This window comes from Lindgomyces ingoldianus (assembly GCF_010093535.1).
Source record: "Lindgomyces ingoldianus strain ATCC 200398 unplaced genomic scaffold BDR25scaffold_40, whole genome shotgun sequence".
Taxonomy (NCBI): domain Eukaryota; kingdom Fungi; phylum Ascomycota; class Dothideomycetes; order Pleosporales; family Lindgomycetaceae; genus Lindgomyces; species Lindgomyces ingoldianus.
The window spans coordinates 377,271-400,661 of record NW_022985201.1 but is presented as its reverse complement, the minus strand read 5'-3'; the positions used below and the strand labels follow the sequence as shown (position 1 = coordinate 400,661).

Genomic DNA, 23,391 nt, shown 5'->3' with positions numbered 1-23,391 from the left:
AACTAAACTTAAAATAGGCTTAATTTATACCTAAAGTGCTTAGACTTTTAAGCTAAGTATTTAATTACTAATTTTTTTTTAAACTTTCCTATTCCTTACATAATGTCTTGTACCTACTATAATACCTCACGTAGTAATTAAACTAGACCTCTGTGAAGCTCTATAACCTTACTCGTGCACAATCGTGACAGAGAGCTAGCATTAAGTAGAACTTAACATAGTAGGTAAATTAACCTTTTTATAAAGTATTACATGTAAATTATTACTAGAAATAGAATTTATAGCATTTAATTAGTATTATAATAAAAAATCTATATAACTTATAATTTATGTAAGTCTCTAGAGCTTTAAAAGTGAAAGGCGCTGATTGCTAAAATTGTGCATTACGCGAGGCCGTGCATTACGCGCTAAAACATGGTACTGAATTTTAGCCCTACCGGATCATTGATATCGCGGCGATCTTGGCAGTGGACCAAGCGCTAAACTTTCTGGATTGATCGCTGCTTCCTCCATTTCAGGCTCGAAGAAGTCGGAGCGCCACTGCACTCCTACCTTGGAAGTCTTAATACCCACCTGCATATCCTCACTTTAATTAATCCTATAGCTTGCGTTTATTCATATCTAGTCCACCATGTCAGCCTCAAACACACCGAAGACAATGTCGAGTCGGCTCATGACAATGAAGGTAAAGAGACATTCGTTAGTGGCTATTATGTCCAAATGTTGCTGATGCGACTTCAAGTTCATGCAGCGCTCTGCTGCTAAAACTACATATTCAGGTCTATCGACACCGAATGGACCACTATCGAAACGCATTCGTGTATCTGACGTCACCCCCGCTCCAGGTCCCCTGTACACTCCAGATCACGAAACCATACAAGCCGCACTTGCAGCAGAGGAGAAAAAAAGGCAAAATGCGCTTGACAAGGCTGCTGCGAAAGCCGGCGAGACAAAATGGGTGTTGAGCTTCAAGGACCTACAAGAGATATCTAGACCCCAAGCAATGAGTGTCGCGTATGCAGGGTTTGCGGCCATTGATGCGGATGATGATGAGAGCGATGAGGGCGAAATGAAGCCGGTCAGGATGCAATTTGGGGGGGGTGTGAAGAAGGAGGCATGTCTGACTGGAGTTCAACTGAGAGGGAATGCTGACGCTCTTCAGACGTCGACTGCGACCGAGGGTTCCGGGTCGGATTCTGACTCAAAATCTGAGTCCGATGACTGTGATTCGGAGGATGCAACTGCAGCACTCATACGAGAGACGAAGCGTGAGGCTGCTCCGAAGTCACGTGAAGCTCGAAAGACTCAGAAGAAAGAGCCTCCCAAACGAGCGCCCTTCAAGATTGACGAAGACATGGATCTCGGTGGTCTCACTTCGATTTCGGGCGGATTGAGTAGCGGCGGGCGTGGGAATAATAGCATGACGTGCTACAATTGTGGAAAACAAGGACACATAAATAGGGACTGTCTGCAGCCAAAGGCTCCTCGAGGCTCTGCTGGAAGAGGCAGAGGCAGGGGTCGGCGGTGAACCAACATAAGCAATTCACAGAGAAATATTAGATACCCGGGGTTTTGATTCTCTAGTCTCCTCTTCTATGAATTACTGATCACCCCACTTTCTCTCCATTCTCGATTAACATGTACTCGTCGCCAACCATCATCCGCATCTGACTGTCGTCCATGAAGTTCTCGTGGTCTCCGTTGAGCTCCGCACCATCTTTATCGTACAGAAACTTAGCCAGAGCCATGTAATTCGGAAACACAAACGTGCAGATGGCATCGTAGTCCAGTAGCTTCGCCTTATTGTGCATAATGTCTTGGATCATCTTCCTATCGCGATTCAGATGGTAAGTCTAATTCATCTTACGGATTAGCGCTCTCGAGTTACAACCGCAATTCGAGGACACAGTTGAACCCCTATCCGAACAGGGTCAAGAATTAGAAGGGTAGCAATACAAGGTTATAACTTATTATCTCATGACGTTGTAGAATCGGAACGGCTCGCTGAGCATGCACGCTGTTGTAGTACTCAATGAAGGCCTCATCGGACATGCCTTCCTTCTTTTTGACGAGAATAGTAGCTTTGACAACCTTTCGAAAACCGACAGTGTTCGGATAACCTGCTTCAAAGGCTTTGGGCACCATGATGTCCGATTCACGGATGTGCGTGCAGGATGCGATGCGACAGGAAGAGTGGCAGGGCTGACCCCAGTTTGTGCTCATGGGGACTTCGTCGGCATCGGTACCAGGAGACCGGATGCATTATTGAGCCTCAATACCATCTCGACCTCCTCTCGCCCTCTAAATTGCCCAGCCTCGCCCAACCAGTCAGTTGGTTATCGACAACTCTGCTGCTTGCCGCGTCACCCCACAGAGCCTCCCAGATCTACTTGACGTTTGTCTTCGGCTTTGCCGTCGCTATTGCCACACTCCACACAGTCTCCCTTGGCTGTCGACCCCCGTGAATGAACAGATATCAAGCGGCTCACTCTCATTGTGCATTTACCGCTCTATGCTTACCGTGGTTACGGTCACCGGGTGTACCGTCGATTTCGCGTCTCTCAGCTGCCTGTTACCGCTCAGCTGCCTATATCTTTGCCACACGTCCACGGCCACTACCCTCGGGCTACAAAATCCGCAGACTCCGCCCTTCTCCAGCCATACGTTTCCCTTACCACCGCTCATTCACCACTTTACTGCATCAATCAGCCCAACCGGCAACTAGGATGAGCGAGAGTCTCAACCGGGGCGTCGCACGCGAGCGCATAGAGGATTTGGAGCGCCCGGCACTGGATGACCGGGCGTATAGAATCATTACACTGCGGAACAAACTCGAGGTGCTGCTAATACATGACGCCAAAACGGACAAGGCCAGTGCTGCCCTAGATGTCAACGTGGGCAGTTTCAGCGATGCGGAGGATATGCCAGGAATTGCGCATGCGGTAGAGCACCTGTTGTTCATGGGAACAGAAAAGGTGAGTCTAGACCACATGTCCCTAGGTGCAAACCCCTCAACTATTTCTATAGAACAAGCTCTATTATCTTAGTTATGGCAGTTTGCTTTGAAGAATATTAGAATTCGCGAATGCACAATGGATTTAATACACAGACTAACAAGGACACCTAGTACCCTAAAGAGAATGCCTACAATCAATATCTAAACGCTCATTCGGGACACTCTAACGCGTATACGGCATCAACATCAACAAACTATTACTTCGAGCTCGCCGCTTCCTTATCGACACCTACAAACAGCAAAGCACCGTCACCGAACGCCACACAGGAAAGCCTGCCAACCTTGAAAGACGAGTCACCTCTTTGGGGAGCACTTGACCGCTTTGGCCAATTCTTCGTCGCACCTTTGTTTTTAGAGGACACAGTGGATCGCGAAATCAAAGCTGTAGACTCAGAAAACAAGAAGAACCTACAAAGTGATTCTTGGAGATTGCACCAGCTTAACAAGGCATTGTCGAATCCGAACCATCCATACTGTCATTTCTCAACAGGTAGCTGGAAAACCCTTCACGATGACCCCATTGCAAGGGGCGTTAAGATCAGAGATGAATTTATCAAGTTCTACTCTACTCACTACTCCGCAAATAGGATGAAATTGGTTATCCTTGGACGTGAGAGCTTGGACACATTAGAAGAATGGGCAGATGAGATATTCTCAAAAGTGCCGAACAAGGATCTGCCACGAAAGCGGTGGGACAATGTATCTGTGTACACGGAGAATGAACTATTGACCCAAACATTTGCGCGCCCAGTCTTTCAATCACGGTCACTAGAGCTGTCGTTCTTGTACCGTGACGAAGAGGACTTATACGAATCACATCCGTCAAGATATCTCAGCCACCTTATTGGACATGAAGGACCTGGAAGTATACTTGCATATATCAAGGCGAAAGGCTGGGCAAATGGTCTCGGAGCAGGGGGCTCATCAATGTGTCCTGGCTCTGGACTCTTTAACATCAATGTCAAGCTCACAGAAGACGGACTAACGCACTACAAGGAAGTTACAAAAGTCATCTTTCAGTATATCGCCATGATTCGGGCGCAACCTCCACAGAAATGGGTTGTCGAAGAACAGATCCGAATGAGCGAAGTAGACTTCAGATTTAAGCAGAAAAGCCCACCGAGCAGGACGACAAGTGCTTTAGGCAGTGTAATGCAGAAACCTTACGATCGCAAAATGTTGCTTAGCGGACCAGCCGTCATTAGGAAATTTGACGCTGAAGCAATTAGCCAAGCCATGACCTACCTTCGGCCGGATAACTTTAGGTTGAACATTGTTAGCCAAGAATTCCCGGGTGGGTGGGACAAGAAAGAAAAGTGGTATGGAACAGAGTACACGAGCGAAAAGATTCCAGGAGATTTCCTTACCGAGATCAAGCATGCTTTTGAGAATTCTGCAAAGGAGCGACCGGCAGATCTGCATTTCCCGCACAAGAACGAGTTCATCCCAAACCGACTCGAGGTGGAGAAGAAAGAGGTAGACGAGCCACTGAAAGTACCGAAGCTGATACGGAATGATGAGAATGTACGGACTTGGTATAAGAAGGATGACCAGTTCTGGGTTCCGAAGGCCAATGTCCAAATTTACTTACGAACTCCTCTCCCACACCTCACTGCAAGGACGACAGCTATGAGCGCTTTGTATCGCGATCTAGTCAACGATGCCCTAGTAGAATACTCTTACGATGCAGATATTTCGGGGCTTGTCTATGATTTCAGCACCCACAGCACTGGCTTGTCGATTACTGTACAGGGTTACAACGATAAACTTCACGTTCTGCTCGAGAAGGTTCTTGTTTCAATTCGAGATCTAGAAGCCCGGGAGGATCGCTTCAAAATCCTCCAAGACCGTCTAACCCGCGGTTTCCGGAACTGGGATTTTGGCCAACCATTCCATCAAATTGGAACTTTCTCCCGCTTTCTCAAGAATGAAAAGGCTTTTCTAACAGATGAACTACTGAAAGAGCTTGAAGGGATCTCGGCCCAGGATGTCCAGCAATTCTACCCCCAAATCCTCGCTCAATGCCATATTGAAGTAATGGCCCATGGAAACCTATATAAAGAGGAGGCGCTACAGATTACTGATCTCGTAGAAAAGACCATAAAGCCCAAGAAGCTTTCGCCGAGCCAGTTACCTATTCGAAGGACCTTGATATTTCCGCCCGGCAGTAGTTACGTGCATGAGCGGCAGCTAAAGGACCCGGCGAATGTGAATCACTGCATTGAGTATAGCCTCTATATTGGAAATAGCGCGGACCGGGATCTACGAGCGAAGATCCTCCTTCTCGCACAAATGACAGACGAGCCAGCGTTCAATCAATTGCGGACCATTGAGCAGCTTGGCTATGTTGTTTTCTCAGGCGGCACCTTTACGGATACTTGGGCTGGATACCGAATCTTGATACAATCAGAGAAAGACTGTCAATACTTGGAGGGGCGTATCGAGCACTTCTTGACGAGTTTCGAGAAAATGCTACATGAGATGAAGGAGGATGAGTTTGAAGGTCATAAGCGTGCTGTGGTTAATAAGAGGTTGGAGAAGCTGAAAAATCTTGCGCAGGAAACCTCGAGGTTTTGGAGCCATATTTTTAGTGATACTTATGATTTTTTGAAAGGTACGTGACTTCTTCCCTCCTTTCCCGTTAGGCGAGGCGGGCTGAGCTAATGTATGCATACTAATGCTTTGAACAGCCGACGAAGACGTCAAACACATCGAACCCCTCTCCAAGCAACACCTCATTGACTTCTTCACCCACTACATCAGCCCACGCTCCACATCCCGCGCAAAGCTCAGCGTACATCTTGTTGCGCAAGCCAAACCCAAAGAATCAACCGCAGAAGAACACAAATTGCAAGCCATCCAGACCGTATCCACCATTCTTGCCGCAGAAAACATCACCCCTAACACCGAAAAACTTCGTACCAGGCTCCTACCTCTGGCGTTCGACCCAGAGTCTTTGAAGACAGGCGATGCTGTCTCAAACGCTCTATTGGCGCATCTTTCCGAGGACTTGAAGCTTGGGAAAGAGGTTGTGGATAAGGTTCTTGATGAAGCGAAAGCGGCTTTGGGGTTGGCGGTAGAGAAGGCGGTGGGTGGACCTGTGCAGATTAAAGATGTGCATATTTGGAAAGCTGGGCTGCAGATGAGTACCGGTGTAAAGCCTGTAAAAGATTTGGGCGAGTTTATGGAGGGTGGGGCGAAGCTGTGAGCTCTGTTTGAAGTCGTGCCGTGGATCAACGAGCTTAGATTAGGTGGGCATGGAGAGAGTGGCTGAGGTGGAAGAGGTTGACGAAACGGGGCTGCAACCGGAAGGGTTTAACCCTGGACTTCAGGCTTGACGCCTGGGGCTGGAGAGAGAGTTGGGAAGTGGGTACCCAGTGTCGCTGTAGAGTCGGAAGCAAGAAGCCTGGGGAAGGGAGCATAAGTATAGATTGTAATCGACCGATTGTAGGCTGTGCAAGCTGTCTAAGCCTACAAATTAGTGGTATCATTTCAGCACTACTTCATCTTTCACATCATGGAAATGCTAATATAAAGTCACATTTTTCCTGTCTTGTCTCTCAGAGTTCCCTAGCTACGCACACCACCCCCGCTTTTCAAGATTACTTTTCTAGTCCACAGAGGGCGGTAGTATCGTTTCAGTACTACTTCAACTTTCACGTCGTGGAGATGCTGATATGAAGTGACGCAATCGCTATATCGTTTCTCCGAGTTCTCCAGCCACCAACATCATTTACGTCCCAAAGGATCAACTTCTAGCCCTATAGCACCACCTAAGTATTCTGATAGAAGTATAGGGTAAAGAAATGTTCATGTTGGCATGAGTTTCTTTCCAGCACTGCGTGAACTCATGTTCACTCTACCATCTGCAATCTGCGGAGAAGTCCCTGAGCAGTAAAGCTTGATGGTTGACTGAAAAGGCCATCTGGAAGCCATCCATCATCTCTAACTCATATCTGGACAATCTGCATGCTTCCAGCTCATTGGGTAGTCTGAGAACTGCATATACAGTCTTGGAATTGATTTCGACCGGATGAGACGATCTATCCTTCTCCTGTTTCCTTCGAGAAAAGGTTTCCAGCCCATGGAATTACTCTTAGGTAGCTTAGCTACCGTAGGCTGCTCCAAACTCTTTCATTGTTAGATGAGCAAGGAAGCAGCTATGACGAAAATGGTCGTGCTGACTATCACTCCAACACGTATTCCAGCTTCCACACCGGTACCGAGGCTGGGGCTAGATCATGGTTCTGGACAGTGGTTTGTGTAGAGATCGTGGATGGAAATGCCGGTGATGGTAGTGAGAAAGGCGTCGGCGATGAAAATTGTTGGTGTCACAGTAAATTGTATGTAGATCAATTTTGCCAAATAGGTTGCATGGGAGGAAGGAAACCAGAATAGCTCGTTTGCCTGTTAGCAGATAGCGGTTGGGTTCGCCCAGGTTGTCCCGGACAAAAGCACAGTCATATTATTCTTCATTGTGTAAGGCCCCTCCCCAAAACTGGTACGGTCCCATACTGCGGTTTTAACCCAGCTTTTAGCGAAGCTGGTGTTGAAAGTGAGAGCACGATAGCATCGAAGGGAGTCGAGGCTTGGCTTGAACATGAATCAGACTCGAGAGACATACTACTATCCGCCGGCGTCAATGAGAGCCTACTGTGGCTGTGAAGGTCAGGTAGACAAGCTCAAACGTACCTTTTTACAACATCTTGCAACGTAGTACCTCTCAACATCGCTGTGCTGTGGCAACAGTCTCGATTCTTTTATCGCAGCAATGGTTTAGCCATTAAGGCATATTCCAGAACTGTAAGTAGGTTTCATTACTGAATACTTCGGGGATTGGTGGAGGAAGCAGAAGCCATCCGGTGGAACAATACGTAGGTGTCTCGGCGACGGGCACCAGAATGGAGAACTGATAAGTGACTTTGCTCAGAACTACTGAGCTATTTTGAGACATCTAGGACATGATAGGGTGGACAAATCTGAGCTTCTGAGGTATCTGGTTCGATGTATTGTACTGACAGTATGATGTACGAGCGTCTTGACCAGGTAGGCTTTAAAAACACCAGCACCAGGGAGAGAAAGCGGGGGGAAGTTGTAAATGCGCAGTGCACGTAGCGAAGCTGTAAGGCGTCTTAGAATACGTGCTCTCGAAGCAATGGATCATATAGGCGCTGCGGATGTAGTGAGGGAATGATTATACTCTGGCGATTTAAATTTCTATATGAATAAGTTAGTTTGCGGTGCTGAATTTCAAAGGGCGAGGTTGGGGGGGGGATGCGGAAGCTAACTTCCCCCATCGAATGCAAGCAGCCCGAGAAGGGATGACGAAGAGAACCTTAGATAATCACACCATCGTCTATTAGCAGCTGGCGTTCCGCAGGTTCCCTTTTGCGACCAATCACACCTTCCATGTACTCATTCTACACTATTGCCAGTCTAAAAAGAGGATTTGTTTATTCAGGACGTCCTATTTATGGATCGTTTGGGGGTCACGAAGGAAAGCTGTGTTGAATGTTAGCCATATATTCACCAATATATGTACACCTTCGTCACTATTCTTCATCAAATTTGAACATTTTGTCATACCAAATACTTCTTCATTATTCATTTATTCATTAGAACCTGAAATATTCTCAGATATTGGATGCAACTACACTTCCACCACCCCTGGACCAAGGACTTGCGAAAACCGAAAACCCCTTTTCTTTTAGCCAGCCGCTGTACTCGTCTTTCATGTTAGCGCTCATTGTGCTTGGAGCGCACCTCCTCTTATCGTTGCTATCTTTCTCTATCCCACTTCGAGTACTCGCATCACCTTGTCCTTCATATTCTATAGCGAGGGCTCCTTCATCAAAGCCAACTGGGACGCCGAAACACTATGCCCCGGAAACCCGGGTCCCCATCGACCCATCATATTCCGCAGCTCGTGTTCTGTGCCTGGGACAACGTTGATGAAGGTGCGATCGACATTACACTCTGGTTCTGAATACACAGCACCTTCTTAATCTCCCAGTCTAAAAAAGGCAACCTCAGTGAAGGCCGCGGTTTCCATGATATCGCCTGCAAACTTTTCGCTAAGGTCTGACGTACGGCCACCACGGCGTCAAGACATCCCACACATCGGGAACTAGAACATGTGTGCTCCCTCTTTTCTCGCACTCCTTCCTCTTCGCATGTCTCTGCACTCGCCTTGCTCTTCTCCCATCCCTTAAGAATAGGGTAAGTGGACCGAGTAAGGTTCCTGCAAATTTCCAATATCCGCTTTTGACTCGCTGGGTTAGGCCCACCCTGTCCTTCTCGCCATTGTGATCGAAGAATATGTCATCAGTATGCCATCTTTCACAATCGTACCCGTGGGTAGGTTTTGTGGCGCGTATAGTGAGCTAGTAGTGCTGTGTATTAGCATGTTAGAGAAAGTTGTTGATGAAGCGGAGGAAGGGAAGGATACACGGGAGAAGTGGGCTGGAGATGGTGGTTCGGGACCAGGCATGAAAGGACGGTGGGAGATGGGCGGATGAGAGAGGGAGCGGAGGACCACAGTATGGTCCAGGATGAGGTGTTGAGGGGGTTTATTGGAGGAAAGTCGTGAACTTCTATTGCGCTGCCGTATGTTGTGATTGGGGTGGAAGTGGGTGGAAGATATGAGATGAAGGCGTGAAAACCGTACTGCGGTAGCGGGTCCATTTGTAGGTCTCGGGCAATAAAGTCGCAGATAAGATTCCGTTCCTTCTTAGTGTGATGGTGTTTAGTCCAATGAGTGATATGTTTCCACAACTGCTCCTCTTTATAACATTCCTTCCCAACAATCGATTCCCTCCCAACCCTTCTATAATTTCTTGAAACTCTTTGATGCAGGTATCCACCTTTATAGACCTAAAGCTCACCCAAATTCTCCGAAAATCAGCGGAAGAGTGGTAGCCCGTTCCCAAGTTTGACAGCGAGGCTGAAGGTTTCTCATCGGTTGTGTAGGCGTTAAAATAGAACGCATCGGAGCGCTTAAAGCGGACAAGGATCCATGAAGTGGACGAAGATTGGATCTGGGGATGGCCGCGCTCAGTCCTTTGGGGCTAGCCCGGCGTTATGTTCTTCCGGGAATTCATGTCATCGACAAGGTAAAAGTCAAAAGGCTGGATTCTTCTCATACACGCCTTCGCTGGATGGCGGCTAGGGTTCTCATTTTTGAAGAGCTAGCGACTAGGGGTCTGAGGTGATGTTTCATTTATTCTCTGCTCCTAACATGTTTCGACGGACGCTCTTTCAAGTCTCTTCGCGCAAGGCAGTAAGCCCCTTTCGCATGTCGTCTATAAGACCACATACCTCTCAGCCTCGCTCGCCACCACCCTCACAATCCCGCATTGAGCGCTTCAATCGTCATCTTCCCAAGTTCCTCCACAAGTACACGAATGCCCTCGCGACTGCTCCAGTCTCTCACATAACCGCCTTCCTTCTGCTTCACGAGATCACCGCCATAGTTCCCCTCCTAAGCCTCGTCGCAACATTCCACTACACTCATTGGCTTCCCTCATGGTTTGCAGAAGGGACGTGGGTCCTCCAAGGTGTCGAGCGGTTCGGCAAGTACTTTCGCCGCAAAGGCTGGATACGATCCGATGAAGTGTCGGAAGCCGAGCGTGAGGTTCAATTGGAAATGAGGAGGGGGGGCAAAGCATGGGACATTGGCGAGGGCGGAGTGAGGCTGGTGGTTGAATTTGCAACGGCTTATGCAGTGACGAAAATGTTGTTGCCATTTAGGATTGTGCTGAGCGTGTGGGCCACACCGTGGTTTGCGACGAGGACGGTTATTCCGGTTACGAATATAGTGAAAGGGCTTTTTGGAAGTGGGAAGCTAAAGACTCAGGTACGGGCGGGGTCAAGGGCCGCGGGGATGGGAACTTTCGATACGGGTGCAGTCACGAAGAGCAAGTCAGGGAAGGGTAAAGAAGGGGGATGAGTTCAGAAGCCTAGAGAATTTCACAGCCATGACTCTGTGAGATACGAGTGATTAGTTCGCCGGATATCTAGCATGATGGAACGTGATTTCAACTTGACGTGGCGAAGATTTAGGAGAGCGGTGAAAGGAACGCGTGGTCAGGTGATTTGTTGTTGATCAAGCAGACGAAGACCTAAGGCATGACAAAACAGCAAACCTCCTACTCACGCAGCATACAGTCCGTTCCTCGTGTCGTCTCTAGATTCCCATCTTCCGTGCTCAAGTGGGGCTCCCGAAGATGTGTCTCCCTCAAAAATGGCTTGTTACGGGTATGGCTCTTGAGGATATGCCTCCGCGAACAAGAAGGAGGAAATCATACCGCACTGGCGGTACAAGCCGGCTTCCAGAGAGCCAGTCCATGGTAAGTCAATGTGTCGCGCCTTCCTGATCTTTCCGCTCCTCCCACTTCACACCGCCCATTAAACCTGTCTATCCACGTGCCGAAGCTGGTCGCCGCAGCGGCAGCCTCTTCTCTTACCACACTCACCCTTCCTTTCAATTGCCTTCTTCAACGTCTCTTGAACCTCTGCTCTAACCCTTCCTTCTTCTCTGCACCAACTACCGTCGATTACCTACCATGGTCAATCCTCAACCTTTCAGCCAGACTCGCTGGGAGTACACATACATTCCTCGCGCTGGCGGCAACGGGTACTATCACAACCCGCCTCGTCAAGTGGAAGCTCCTCCAGCTGCCCAGCAAGCCCCAGTCGCCCAACTAGCCGGAGTACAGTATCCATACTACTACTACTATTACCCTCAACCCTCCTCCACTGCTCCCACCACAACGCAGTGTGCTTACTACCCCTCTTACCAGTACTACTATACGTATCAGGCTCCTAGCAGCACAGCCCCACCAGCTGCGGCTCCAGCTGCCAACTACCCGTACACCTATGTCTATCCTGGCACCACACATCACCAGAAGAGCCCCACCGCAGCTGCGCTAGTACCAAGCTCATACATAGGTGGTCGGACCAAGGACGAAGTCGATCTTGATGCCCGTAGGATTGCGACCGCACGTGGAGCGTACGAGCCCAAGAAGATCAAACCTGCGGATGCCAAGCCAGACGATCCTTTCTGGTGCCGCGAGAAGAGTGGCGATTGGCATCTGCGGGCCTTTTACACGATCGAGAACGATTGCCAACCGGGCCGCTGGAAGATGGATGGCGAGAAGGGATATCTGGTCTTCATCCGGGAGTGAAGTGGAAGGCACAGGGTTGGCATGCAACGTGGGCAAGCATGTATGCAGGTGTTACTCCAGCACTTCCGTATCTGCGCTAACGCTACAGTGAGATCATTGAGGTCCAGCTACATCTGCACCAGTCAAACACGAATGGCAAAAATCTCTCCCTCCTATTCGGAACCACGCTCCCTACAGTGTATCTGCCGTTCAAAGAATCCCATGTTCTGGCCAAACATCTCAGCTCAATCAATCTCGAGTGCCTCGTGGATGGCACTAAAAATCCACTGTGAATAGCTTACAAAGGAGGCTACAGTGAGCATATTTGTAGATGGATATCATGCTCAGCAGCTGACTCACGAGGCCTTGATTCCTGTTGTCCGGGTAGCGAGACCTGAGCATCCTCACGTCAAAGCCCCCCCTGCCGGATCTTCCCTTCTCAAGTCTTGGTTTCATTCACCGGTCCCCAATGTCGATATCAATCAATCGGATCAGTAATTTTCTCTTTCCCAAGATACCCCGATTAGTTTGAGCGTTGGTATTGTGCTTGCTTTTCTCCTTTTCCAAGGCGATTCACGGTGCTTCTAGTTGCTTCATCTTGATTTGATTTCTGAGCCTCTCGATAATCAGGCCCGGGGTAAGAGGCAGAACGACTGAAGGCAGGGCTTGGGATTCCTCTTTGGCGAAGCGGTTTATGAGCATGTATGCACCTGCGAGCAACGACGGCCCAGAAACCATCTCCTTAATTGCATGCCACCATACTACTTACCTTCATAAAATGCATCTCCGTCCTCGTGACCTTGTCATCGCTACCCCAACGAATCCATCATGAAGTCTGCCCGTAATGAAGGAACTTTGTATCTCTCCCAAGGCCGTTGGTATACTCCACCTGTGCATATCGGCTTCGCTTCAATACCACTCTACCATTCACTCTCCCTCACAACTTCTCCCCCTGGATCGTCGCGACCACCCTCCGCGAATGCTTTGCAGCCCTAAACTCTAAATACCAGATCCCCTGCCATGTCCCCGTCGCCAGCCTCCCATTCGAGATCGGAATCGTGATGCTAGCCCCCACCAACGCGCTCTTGATGTGTGCCGGCATGTCGTCGCTGCCTTCGGCGTCGTGGCGATACATGCCGCCGCGTTTGTCTTCAGGGACAATGCGATCAAGTGCGTCAGACATGTCAGCCCGGACGTCTTCATCCCAGTTTTCGTTTAGGGAGAGGGCACAAGACGTATGTTGGATGAAGAGATGGAGGATGCCGACCTGGGGAAGGCGGTGGGGTTAGCTATGGTTGAGTGGCTGACGGTGGGGAGGGAGACAGAGGCTTGGGATAGTATGTATTAGGAGAGAAGAATTGGTTTGCGTACCTTGTAGTTCTTGATCTCAGGCAGTTCACGCACGATGGTGTCGGTTATGAGGTATGATCCACGACTCTTCGACGGAAGGGTGAACTGTTTCTGGAACCTAATTCAACACCAATTAGCTCCTTCGGTACTTCTAGGCCCTCATTAAGTTCTCGTAACTTGCCAAGTCATCCTCGTTGGCGCGATACAGTAATTCGGACTCTCACAAAGCACGCTGGTGGGGCGGCCAGGTTCCTGGGGAGAAGGAAATATTAGATTGTAAGGGGCCCAGAGCACAAAATGGAAGGCGCCGGGAAAGAAGGCAAGCGTGAAGATGCTGAGGATGATGAAGGTTGTTAAGGAAGAGGTTGTGGTCGGGGCGGAAAGCATGGGAAATGTTGGATATGCACACAGAGGCAGATGGGAGGTTGACATCAGGGTTGGGGAGGTGAGATTAAGCGAAGAGTGGAAGGTTTAGGCGGGGTCGTTGTTGCACTCTCTTTGTGACAGAGCCTCAGAAAGCTATGGGATCAAAAGGATATTAACGGCATTAGATGAAAAGTACCGCCTTGGGTTGTGCAATTGGCATGGTTGGGGAAGTTTCTGAGGGTTTGGCGTGTGAAGAAAACTTTCTTGCTACTAGATATATACAGTTTGTGCATTCCATTCTTAATCCCTTCTATCGCTGCCCAAGCGGCTCGTCTGTGATTCTCTGTGACTCGGGAACTTCAGCTGGGTCACCAGTTGGACCGAGAGGGTACGGTGTCGACGGTAAGGATTCGAGGTGCTTCCGATGATGTTCATGGGCCTATGTTGCTCGATTAGTATAATTCGGTACATCGCCACCATCGGATGACTGTCTTCTTTGATTCCAGGGATTTCCAAAAGAGAGCAGAGAGACGTACGAAGGGAAGCCCGCAATATGTGCACCAACAGATCTTCGGCTTGTCCACATTGATAAAAACCCTCGGGTGTCCTAATGGTCCGCCTCCGCCATCACACGATACGACGCGCTCCTTTGTCCAGCGGACAGGTTGCTTGTGTATCAGTTCAATAGCGGCGTACGGTCGAGGCTAGTACAAAGCTCCATGTCAGCGAGACTCTCGAATTCCGCGTTTCATCCCCCAATCGCTGCTAGTAATCCCCAGGCAGGCAGGAAATGCCATGAACCAACCAATTGAACCCGCGAGACGTACCTGATCCTCAAAAATGGTCTGCTCAAACCTCGGCCCCGTCATCGCAACCTCCCTCGGCTGCTGGCTCCGACTCCAGATCCCCTTCCTATTCGGCGCCTGTCGGTTCGGAGCTTGCATAACCCTCAACTCCTCACCCTGCTCAACGCTCTCTTGCAAGCCGCCATCGAAAGAGCCCACCGAGGATGTGGGTAGCTCATTTGTGGCCGAGACGTTGGCCTTCGCGGGCTTTGGCTTCGGGTCATTGGTGGGGATTTGGTTTACCGAGGATTGTGTTGTCATATATGCAGCGCGAAGGGGAGGGAGAAGGCGGACGATGCCGCGGGTGTGGATAGTGCGCGAGAGCATGTTTGTGGTGGGTGCAGGCTAGCTGCGGTTTGTTGGAAGTGGAAGGTTGGTGGTGCGCTCACCTGTGGGATCCATGCCTAAAATGGATTATATAAGCTCGCCTCATCTCTTCTCCAGCGTCACTCCCATCCCCAACTTTTCTATTTGCAATTGCATCACAATTTCTCTTACCTAAGCCTACATATCAGGATTATGGGCCTCAGCCGGCCTGTTGTTTTATGAGTAGGCCATCCGTTTGCCGCAACCTTCAGAGCACGCTCTACCCTCTATATCAGTCTTTTAGTTCTGTAGTTTCATGGTTTTGGGTTCCCAACCCTTGTTCTCTAGAAGATGAAAGTAGTTAGATTCCCCAAGCAGAGACTGGTCGTCCTAGTGGTTTTATGGGAGACTAGGCATATTTGATCTTACGAAAGTAATGTGGTTAGATGAATATGACGCACATGTAGTAGGGTATAAGTATCTTGATCTGGTATTAAGAATTATTGCACAAAGTTTGCGTCTGGTAAAGCTTGGCAAGGCTTTGGGTTGCAAAGATAGACTTTGAACTGTTGTGCTAACTAGATTATAGCTCGAAGCTTGTTGGCCTTTTATTATCGGTATTTGCTTCAATACTAGTATCTCATTTGGTAGAGAGACACCGATGGACCCTCATGAGGGTGAAGCCAAGGTTGCAGCTGAAGAGTTACCCAGTCTACAAACACATTGTGAAATCAGGCTTGGGAGACGCCAACGTATAATCAGCATCTGAAGTTGCTTACCTCACCCAACGAGTAATAGAGGTACAGACGGACTCTTGTGATTTATCATATACGCTCAATTTGTTTAGAGCTTCTGAAATATGTCGGTTGATGAAGCCTACGAATAGGTAAGGGTGAATGCTTTGGGCTTGCTGCACCCGGAAAACCGCATACCTGGTAAGTGGGGAACAACAGGGTCTCGGCTACTACAACATTCTCTCGCCTACTTGCAGCGAAGGCTATGACCTCAGCGACATCATCGGGGCTCAAAGGGTCATAACCGCTTTTAATGATTAGTAAGGGAACATATGTGTGTCCTAGGATGACTCACGCATAGACAGCCTCCGCCTTCTCTTGATCTCCGCGATATCGGATGTTGGTAAATTCCTATTGATCCCTCGTTTAAACACATAGGGCACAACTTTCTGGGATCATACTGTCAATACATGGCCAGGATCGACCGTGATAATCCGAATCCTCGTTGATATAAGCTCTTTTCTTAAAGCATCGGTAAAAGCTCGTACAGCAGCCTTGCTTGAGCAATACAGCTACAGAACGTATTCCCATGTCATTAGTCGCCTCAGGCTTGGGCATGATTCCACTTACCGTCCCTCCAACGTAGGGATCCCGTCCTGCGATGGACCCGAGCATGATGATGTCTCCTCTTCCGCCACTTGGTCTCGCCTTGAAATTAGGGAGGATTGCCTGAGTCATAGTAATTACACCCGTAACATTCACCGCCCATACAGCCTCAATAATCTTCTGGGGTACATCAGGAGGTCTTTCGACTCCATCCATGAACCCGTTATCCTGATAGTAAGCTTTCCATTCTCCACAAAAACAGAGTCAGAGTCACACTGACGCATTATTCATGAGCATATCGATGTTCTTAAATTCTTCCGGTAACTCCACAACCAATCTATTTATCTCTCCAGGTTTGGAAACATCCAGTCGCTTCACATAAATCTTGACACAATTTCCGACTTCTTGTTGTATCTCTTCTGAAACTTGGTGTAGTTTGTCGATACGACGCGCTGTGAGAATGATCTTGAGATTTGATGGGCAAGAGCGTGCGAATTCGAAGGCGGTACTCCGGCCGATGCCAACTGAGGCTCCCGTTATAAGGATGCTTCTCTCAGAGAGGTTTCTAGATGCCGAGGTATACATTTCGGGAATAATGGTTCGGAGTGAGATTGCTTAGTACCTATTATTCTAAATTCAGGAAAGAGGTTGATAATTTACACAACGCAAGTGGGAATGAGAACAAGAGTGATTGGAAGATGAACCTCAGCAAATGCTAGTGAATTCACTAGTTTATTCACACTGAAGGTATAGGGGCTTTGCAAGCTTGAGAAGGTTGAGATGATCTTGTAGGATGACTCATCCAATACGTTAACTTAAGTTAAAGACGAAGAGGAATGAGGAGTCGCCGCGTATCTCCGAAACCGGAATACCGATAATCCTCTCACAGTGTCTACAAGTCCATGCCCAGGATTAGCCATCCGTTCTAGTTGTAGAGATCATAGTGTGCATCGAAGTGTCCGAACTTGAATACGTCCTCCTATAGCACTGTGATAATCTTGAGACATCACTTGGAGCTCAGTCCGTACAGTGATGCCGAGGCCGGGATCTGTTCACTTTCGCTCATCGAGGAACTCCAAGAGTCTCGAAAACATTTCTGTATCCCAACTCCGCCCAGGCATCGGCCACTCTCTTCTCTGAAACCCATATAGAGCCCATCATGCCACCAGCATTAGCAGATGCTCTTACGAGGTACGCATTTCTCCTCGGGAACACAATCATCCAATCTTTCTAAAGAACCATATTATGAGCACATGGTTCCGTTTCTTGCAACCCATAGGAGCTCAATGCATCCCTTGATTGACGCAGAAGGACTTCGTACATTTCCACAGGATCAGACGCCGTTGTTACACCAAGTCCATCGACAAACTGATGAGAATAAAACTTGAAAGGTATTGTCTTCTTATCTTCGCTGGTAAACAGGTCAAAGGCGAACGGCGGGCCTCGCAGGCCTTGCATGTGTTTGCGTACGCGACTGCAGCCTGCCGCACCTCCACCGATGAATATACCGAATATGGAGGGAGGATCGCGAATCAGAGTTAGAGCCGCATTGAAGTCGTCTGAATCCAGAGGCTCATGCTGGCGACGATATGAATCAAGCGTCAGTAATAGCAATTGCGGCCTATCGACGCAGAATAGATTCACGGAAAGATCATGCGTGTTGTTCAGTACTGTGATCTTGAGACGATCGCTTCCTGGACTCCATCTGCGACTGAGGTCAAATGATGCATCAAGCATTTTGCCTATGGCGTTGGGCTTTCTCGAGAGGGTTGGGCAGATACGGAACTCTAGCTAGTAGATGCACATTAACTTCCGTATTACATATTTTAAAACACTGCGTTGGTCGTGTACAGGATACCCATCACACTCCAATCGGACTGATTCATAGGGACCATAACCCAGGACGACTTCTCGAGCTAATTGGTCGAAAGTCATGATGATCTGTTCTTCTGAGAGGTGCATCGTGGGATAATATTAGATCCTCTGTTGGCAGTTGCCTAGTGGCTCACTGCCCAAGGGCCACAATTCTGTAGATACGAGAAAGAAGGCTTGCGACATCATCAGTGCAAGGCTTCCCGTAGTGGTTCAGGATGAACTTAGCATCTTTTCAGCGCTAGGAAAGTCCACGCTTCCTCCGAGAACCCTTATTCATAACCAGAAGAACGCTTGATAGCTTTCAAGAGCCTCTTCAATGGAAGAAGCGCAGAAAAAAGAATTCGATTCTAGGGGAGGATCTTCACATGACTGGCGCTCGGTTCCTGAAATGGGTTAGTGGACTCTCTATTCAAATCTAGCCGGGCCTTCCCGACCTGCATTCTTCTCTCTCGCTCGCCCGCATTTCTCATCAGCCTCAGCTTGAGGCTCGAGGCCCGATCAGCTTATGATCTAGTCTCGTGTTCGAAAAGTTGCCGCTGCAGTCCCAACTAGCCGCATCAGGTGGCCGATAAGCTCTTGGAGACATCCATTTCTTTAATGGCGGAACCGTCCACATCTCTGAAGGAGAAGCCCGGAGACAGACTGGAGCACTGTTTCTTGTTCCTCAAGGTAAACTTCAGTAATGAATTCTCTCTTTGAGGAGACTTCGCAAGATGAAATGACGGCGATGAGAGACCTTCAGCCTCAATCCGTGGAGGCAGGAGAGGCCCTTCGACTCCGCCGAAAGCAAGCCTCCTCAGCCTCAGTACTGTTGGCGCTATTTATTTGGACAAAGCTCAGCTCCACCAATTCCGCTAAAGCAAATGACGAACCAGTGTCAGCAGTCTCGAACTGTTCTTGATTGGACGAAAATGGTGCGCTCTCTCATGTCTTTTTCGTGAGCAACTCACACAGTCAGAAGTAAGGCTCAACGTTTCGGCCTTGGCACTTGGTTGCTCAGATGCACAACACTTCAATTTCGTCTAATCAAGGAGGCGGCATATACAACATGTCTTGGAATATCCGGGTAATGGCCTTGGTGCTTTGCCTGGGAGTAGAATCAATCCCTAATGGCCCTGTCTCACTTTTCCTCGTTCTCTAGTTCGGCTTCGCGATCTCTTTCAGTCTCCCCTTCACCAGCGCCAAGAACCTGGGTGGCTTGAAGCTGGGAGCTTTGATGTGCGTCTAGAAAATGTGGACCCTCGGTCCGAACCTTTGGCTCTCTCTCTTTCCCCATTCTTTGCTCCTGTCTCTCGCTACTCATCACCAACTTTAACCATGGCGTTCTGTACCTCTTTTCAGCTGTAAAATGAACCCCTGTCTCCTGGCTTTCGTCGATCACATCGGCGAAGTCAAGCTTTGTTCTCGCCCCATGGAGGCTCATTCTGGCTTCTCACGAACGCCATGTACTGCATCCAGACGGTTTAGGCGTTATGGAAGGGATTTATTCAGAGTTTTAAATATGGAATCTGCTTCCCATGCCGACACCTCTCGCATGCCGCTGGCCAATACGATGGCATCCAAAGTCAGCAGAATTGAAGCCCCCATCCCCAGGCGTCCACCATCACTTCTTGCGGAATTCCCCCAAACGAGGCGAGAAAGGAGTTGTGACGCGGCAGAAAAAGTATATCTAGGCTCACAGTGCGGTGTGTGCTGAGTTCTCAAGGCATTGGTACAGGGAGGCATTAGAGTGACATTTTCAACTCCGGTGAGTCCAACACAAGTCGGTCTATATATATGGACACTAGCACCTCGAGGGGTAGTTTCCTTGATATATAGTGTTTCCATTCCGTTCTAACACTCATTCAAGTTCTTCTGTCGATTCTGGCACCATGACACTCGCTCTTCTCCTCTTGCCGCTTCTGGCGTCCATTCCTTCATCAATCGCAAAGGTTGTGACCTACAATTGGGACATTTCTTGGTGAGTACTGTCCCTCGACCACACTATCCATTCAAAGACTGACACTTGGGACGGAAAGGGTCCATGCCGCTCCAGATGGGTTCGACCGCCCAGTAATTGGCATCAACGGAAAATGGCCATTGCCAAAGGTTGAGGCGAACGTTGGAGACACAATCGTTGTACACGCGACAAACAGCCTCGGAAATGAGACAACGGGAATCCATTGGCATGGCCAATTCCAGACTGGCTCAGTCAACATGGATGGGCCTGTTGGAGTAACGCAATGTGGAATTCCCCCTGGAAGCTCCTTCACATATTCTTTCCAGGCGAACCCCGCGGGGTCATACTGGTATCATTCTCATGCCTCAGGACAGGTTCGTGTGCCCACCTCCGCTTGCCACGTATCTCCCTTTAATTCTTTCCTGTAGTACCCCGATGGTCTCCGTGGGCCTATGATCATTCACGACAAAGCGTGGGAAGCTACCTTGAAGATTGAAGACCAATACGTGATGACAGTGTCTGATTGGTAATAAGACAACGTCCTACCCCAGAGACACTCTTCTTACAACCTTTTAGGTATCATGACCAAATGCCAGGAATGGTGCACTACTACCTGAGCGCACAAAACACAATTGTACGTATTGCGATCATTTTGCGCTTGTTACGTACTAACGAAAAATAGGACCATGGCGGTGCCGAGCCTGTAAGAATTTCAATGGGACCGTCCGTACTTCTCTAATACTTTAGCAGATTCCGAATGCAACTCTTATCAACGATAAGCAGACTGAAACATTCAAGATCAAGCCAGGCAAGAAATACTTGATCCGTATCATTAGCATGACCGCTCTTGCTGCACATTACGTACAATTCGACGGACACAAAATGGAGGTTGTTGCCATTGACGGCGTCCCAGGTCCGTACCCGCCCTCATAATGCTCTTTTTCAATACTTTGTGTTTACGTGTCATAGTCAAATCAACACCAACTGATGTTATCCTGGTTTCCTCCGCCCAGCGCTACGATGTGATCATCACGGGTCTTCGAAATCCTAAGAAGAACTATGCGTTCGTATCGCAGTTTGACCCAGACATGTTCGATTTCGTGCCAGAGTAAGTCATCCCCATGGACTACCCTCAGCATTTGGAATTAAAAATCTAAAAACGATCAGGGGACTAGTCATGGCCAATGATGGCATCTTAGAGTACGATCCCGCATTTGGCAAGCCTACTCCCCTCCGCAAGGACAGCTTCCCCGGTTTCTTGGATGATTTCACTCTCGTTCCTCTGGACGGCCAGCCACTGCTGGGAAATCCGACCCAGACTGTCACAATGAATGTCAACTTCACCGACTTCAGCGTTGGCGCCCGGTAAGAAGCGCTGCCCCTCGTCTTAAGATACACTAAACCTCATGTATCATGCAGTGCTGGACTTGGAAAAACACCTTATATAGGGCAAAAAGTACCTACACTGTTCACTGCTCTCACGACTGGACAGAATGCGAAGAACCCTAAGGTGTACGGCGAGACTACCAATCCATATGTTCTAAACAAGGGAGACATTGTTCAGATCGTTTTGAACAATCTCGATGATGGCGGCCATCCATTCCACTTACATGTAGGGACTTATTTGGTGAAGCAGTTTGACACCGCTAACGTTCTACAGGGGCACAACTTTCAGGTACTTGCACGGACTACCACACAACCTTGGGATGGCAACACAGCAACTTTTCCAAAAGTTCCAATGAGACGCGATACTGTTAAAGCCTACGCCTCAGGTGCGCTTGTCCTCCGGTTCAAGGCAGACAACCCTGGTGTATTCCTTTTCCATTGCCACATTGATTGGCATGTCGAATCAGGTCTCACCGTTACCTTCATCGAGGCCCCATGCGACCTCCAGAAACAATTTCCCAACGGCATCCCACATCAACAAAAGGCTATCTGCCAGAAACAGGGTATTCCTACCGAGGGTAATTGCGCTGGAAACACCCGTAACCCCTTGGATACATCCAAATGCGTCCAGCCAGAGCAGTTCGACCCTAACCCGTATGGTGCTCTCATCAACCCGCCTAAAGGACGAAGGATGCGGGACTTTGCACGGGAAGTTGCTGCTGCCCAGGCAAGTCCGTAGGCATATATGGTGATGGGATACACAATGTTTATACTATCTAATGTTTTGTAACTAATTTCTTATATATCGCGCGAGTTGCGCTTCGCAATCATAAGTTAGCCCTTGCTGTGGATTACATATTGCACGCGTATGCTAAGCACGCTTGGTTCCTAAATAGCCACCTGCTGAATAATAGGCATACCCGCGTCTTTCATGTGCTCTTTCATATTCGCATTATCCTAGTCCTCCATAACCCCGAAGTTCTCCTAGCTAAGAACATAAATCTGGGCACTATCTAGCAGTTAAACTTTGTGGAATTAAAAGTATGTTAACGTACACCACAGGCAAGTTGCTTACACACCTAAGTTGCTTACTTTTACTAAGACTTTACTAAACTACTCTTTCTATACTAATGCATTCCTAATAACACTACTTAGATGTGCTAAAAGAACATTAGATACAGCTTACACTTTAAGCTTTTAAATAAAACATAACACTTTTAAAGTAATATGCTATAGCTATGTATAAAGTTTTTTAAAAAAAATAATAAATAACTAATAACGTACTTTACAGGCAAGTTGCTTACACACCTAAGTTGCTTACTTTTGCTAAGACCCACTAAACTACTCTTTCTATACTAATGCATTCCTAATAATACTACTTAGACGCGCTAAAAGAACATTAGATATAGCTTATACTCTAAGCTTTTAAATAAAATATAAAACTTTTAAAAAAATATGCTGCAGCTATATATAAAGTTTTTTAAAAAATAATAAATAACTACAGCACTAAATAACCTTTATAAGCTAATTTTACAGCTAACTTATAAAAGCTAGGTAATAAAAAAGAGTAAGTAATTATTAAAACTATACTTAAGCTATATACATAAGGATTATTTTTTTAAATAGTATTTATAGCTAATATAGCTAATTTTTTATATGCTAAGTATAATCTAGGCTATATTAGCATAAACTAGCTTAGTACATTTATAAAGTGTTATTTAAAGCTTAAAGTAAAGTTTTAAGTATAAGTATAGTTAATAAATATTTAGCTTATAATAAAGCCTATTTTACTAAAGTTATACAT

General features: G+C 47.9%; 10 protein-coding genes across 10 annotated transcripts; 4 read left to right on the top strand and 6 right to left on the bottom strand.

The window, feature by feature from the left end:
• Positions 1–500: 500 nt before the first annotated feature.
• On the top strand, positions 501–1,551 carry BDR25DRAFT_306834 (uncharacterized protein). Its single transcript, XM_033690714.1, has 3 exons — positions 501–685; positions 743–1,114; positions 1,163–1,551. The coding sequence occupies exons 1-3, from the start codon at positions 632–634 to the stop codon at positions 1,526–1,528; spliced, it is 792 nt and encodes a 263-aa protein (XP_033542037.1). The 5' UTR covers positions 501–631; the 3' UTR covers positions 1,529–1,551.
• Positions 1,552–1,569: 18 nt separating this feature from the next.
• On the bottom strand, positions 1,570–2,196 carry BDR25DRAFT_295648 (uncharacterized protein). Its single transcript, XM_033688862.1, has 2 exons — positions 1,957–2,196; positions 1,570–1,853 (listed from the first exon to the last, which is right to left on the bottom strand). Exons 1-2 carry the CDS (start codon positions 2,143–2,145, stop codon positions 1,608–1,610), a joined length of 435 nt encoding a protein of 144 aa, XP_033542036.1. The 5' UTR covers positions 2,146–2,196; the 3' UTR covers positions 1,570–1,607.
• A 530-nt stretch (positions 2,197–2,726) lies between these two features.
• On the top strand, positions 2,727–6,224 carry BDR25DRAFT_240264 (LuxS/MPP-like metallohydrolase; the record flags this gene model as incomplete). Its single annotated transcript, XM_033685709.1, has 3 exons — positions 2,727–2,975; positions 3,128–5,630; positions 5,707–6,224. 3 exons carry the CDS (start codon positions 2,727–2,729, stop codon positions 6,222–6,224), a joined length of 3,270 nt encoding a protein of 1,089 aa, XP_033542035.1.
• A 107-nt stretch (positions 6,225–6,331) lies between these two features.
• BDR25DRAFT_360818 (uncharacterized protein) lies at positions 6,332–8,624 on the bottom strand (the record flags this gene model as incomplete). Its single annotated transcript, XM_033696307.1, has 18 exons — positions 6,332–6,399; positions 6,459–6,517; positions 6,558–6,586; positions 6,636–6,663; positions 6,704–6,730; positions 6,790–6,875; positions 6,930–7,077; positions 7,130–7,176; positions 7,202–7,224; positions 7,270–7,414; positions 7,516–7,675; positions 7,730–7,753; positions 7,819–7,956; positions 7,992–8,160; positions 8,217–8,303; positions 8,367–8,401; positions 8,481–8,518; positions 8,547–8,624. 18 exons carry the CDS (start codon positions 8,622–8,624, stop codon positions 6,332–6,334), a joined length of 1,389 nt encoding a protein of 462 aa, XP_033542034.1.
• A 1,629-nt stretch (positions 8,625–10,253) lies between these two features.
• Positions 10,254–10,946, top strand: BDR25DRAFT_197370 (uncharacterized protein; the record flags this gene model as incomplete). The annotated part of the gene is made up of 1 exon (XM_033684352.1): positions 10,254–10,946. A coding segment is annotated over one exon (693 nt), but the record flags the coding sequence as incomplete, so codon positions are not given.
• A 2,071-nt stretch (positions 10,947–13,017) lies between these two features.
• Positions 13,018–13,946, bottom strand: BDR25DRAFT_91361 (UPF0047-domain-containing protein). The gene is made up of 3 exons (XM_033699232.1): positions 13,712–13,946; positions 13,552–13,648; positions 13,018–13,447 (listed from the first exon to the last, which is right to left on the bottom strand). Exons 1-3 carry the CDS (start codon positions 13,915–13,917, stop codon positions 13,118–13,120), a joined length of 633 nt encoding a protein of 210 aa, XP_033542032.1. The 5' UTR covers positions 13,918–13,946; the 3' UTR covers positions 13,018–13,117.
• Positions 13,947–14,206: 260 nt separating this feature from the next.
• On the bottom strand, positions 14,207–15,002 carry BDR25DRAFT_328790 (NADH-ubiquinone oxidoreductase; the record flags this gene model as incomplete). Its single annotated transcript, XM_033692412.1, has 3 exons — positions 14,207–14,335; positions 14,433–14,600; positions 14,724–15,002. The coding sequence occupies 3 exons, from the start codon at positions 15,000–15,002 to the stop codon at positions 14,207–14,209; spliced, it is 576 nt and encodes a 191-aa protein (XP_033542031.1).
• Positions 15,003–15,890: 888 nt separating this feature from the next.
• Positions 15,891–17,138, bottom strand: BDR25DRAFT_379930 (NAD(P)-binding protein; the record flags this gene model as incomplete). The annotated part of the gene is made up of 6 exons (XM_033697645.1): positions 16,664–17,138; positions 16,412–16,615; positions 16,243–16,353; positions 16,137–16,192; positions 15,980–16,088; positions 15,891–15,923 (listed from the first exon to the last, which is right to left on the bottom strand). Exons 1-6 carry the CDS (start codon positions 16,970–16,972, stop codon positions 15,891–15,893), a joined length of 822 nt encoding a protein of 273 aa, XP_033542030.1. The 5' UTR covers positions 16,973–17,138.
• A 311-nt stretch (positions 17,139–17,449) lies between these two features.
• BDR25DRAFT_328788 (uncharacterized protein) lies at positions 17,450–18,349 on the bottom strand (the record flags this gene model as incomplete). The annotated part of the gene is made up of 3 exons (XM_033692411.1): positions 17,450–17,568; positions 17,641–18,178; positions 18,239–18,349. The coding sequence occupies 3 exons, from the start codon at positions 18,347–18,349 to the stop codon at positions 17,450–17,452; spliced, it is 768 nt and encodes a 255-aa protein (XP_033542029.1).
• Positions 18,350–19,858: 1,509 nt separating this feature from the next.
• BDR25DRAFT_91328 (putative multicopperoxidase) lies at positions 19,859–22,398 on the top strand. The gene is made up of 11 exons (XM_033699231.1): positions 19,859–20,009; positions 20,112–20,222; positions 20,281–20,575; positions 20,630–20,727; positions 20,778–20,835; positions 20,884–20,904; positions 20,952–21,114; positions 21,171–21,309; positions 21,369–21,566; positions 21,621–21,813; positions 21,862–22,398. Exons 2-11 carry the CDS (start codon positions 20,134–20,136, stop codon positions 22,324–22,326), a joined length of 1,719 nt encoding a protein of 572 aa, XP_033542028.1. The 5' UTR covers positions 19,859–20,009; positions 20,112–20,133; the 3' UTR covers positions 22,327–22,398.
• The last annotated feature ends 993 nt before the right edge of the window (positions 22,399–23,391 follow it).

What these genes read in the sequence shown, in the direction of transcription:
- BDR25DRAFT_91361 (XM_033699232.1), bottom strand. Translation starts at nt 13,917, where the DNA reads ATGCTTTCCGCCCCGACCACAACCTCTTCCTTAACAACCTTCATCATC. An exon ending in GCGCCAACGAGGATGACTTG is followed by an intron (nt 13,649 to 13,711) that starts GCAAGTTACGAG and finishes GTGTTGAATTAG; the next exon opens with GTTCCAGAAACAGTTCACCC. An exon ending in CTGAGATCAAGAACTACAAG is followed by an intron (nt 13,448 to 13,551) that starts GTACGCAAACCA and finishes CGCCTTCCCCAG; the next exon opens with GTCGGCATCCTCCATCTCTT.
- BDR25DRAFT_295648 (XM_033688862.1), bottom strand. Translation starts at nt 2,145, where the DNA reads ATGGTGCCCAAAGCCTTTGAAGCAGGTTATCCGAACACTGTCGGTTTT. An exon ending in AGATAATAAGTTATAACCTT is followed by an intron (nt 1,854 to 1,956) that starts GTATTGCTACCC and finishes AAGATGAATTAG; the next exon opens with ACTTACCATCTGAATCGCGA.
- BDR25DRAFT_306834 (XM_033690714.1), top strand. Translation starts at nt 632, where the DNA reads ATGTCAGCCTCAAACACACCGAAGACAATGTCGAGTCGGCTCATGACA. An exon ending in GTCGGCTCATGACAATGAAG is followed by an intron (nt 686 to 742) that starts GTAAAGAGACAT and finishes TGCGACTTCAAG; the next exon opens with TTCATGCAGCGCTCTGCTGC. An exon ending in GGGGGGGTGTGAAGAAGGAG is followed by an intron (nt 1,115 to 1,162) that starts GCATGTCTGACT and finishes GACGCTCTTCAG; the next exon opens with ACGTCGACTGCGACCGAGGG.
- BDR25DRAFT_91328 (XM_033699231.1), top strand. Translation starts at nt 20,134, where the DNA reads ATGACACTCGCTCTTCTCCTCTTGCCGCTTCTGGCGTCCATTCCTTCA. An exon ending in TGAGCGCACAAAACACAATT is followed by an intron (nt 20,836 to 20,883) that starts GTACGTATTGCG and finishes AACGAAAAATAG; the next exon opens with GACCATGGCGGTGCCGAGCC. An exon ending in ATGTTCGATTTCGTGCCAGA is followed by an intron (nt 21,310 to 21,368) that starts GTAAGTCATCCC and finishes AAAAACGATCAG; the next exon opens with GGGACTAGTCATGGCCAATG.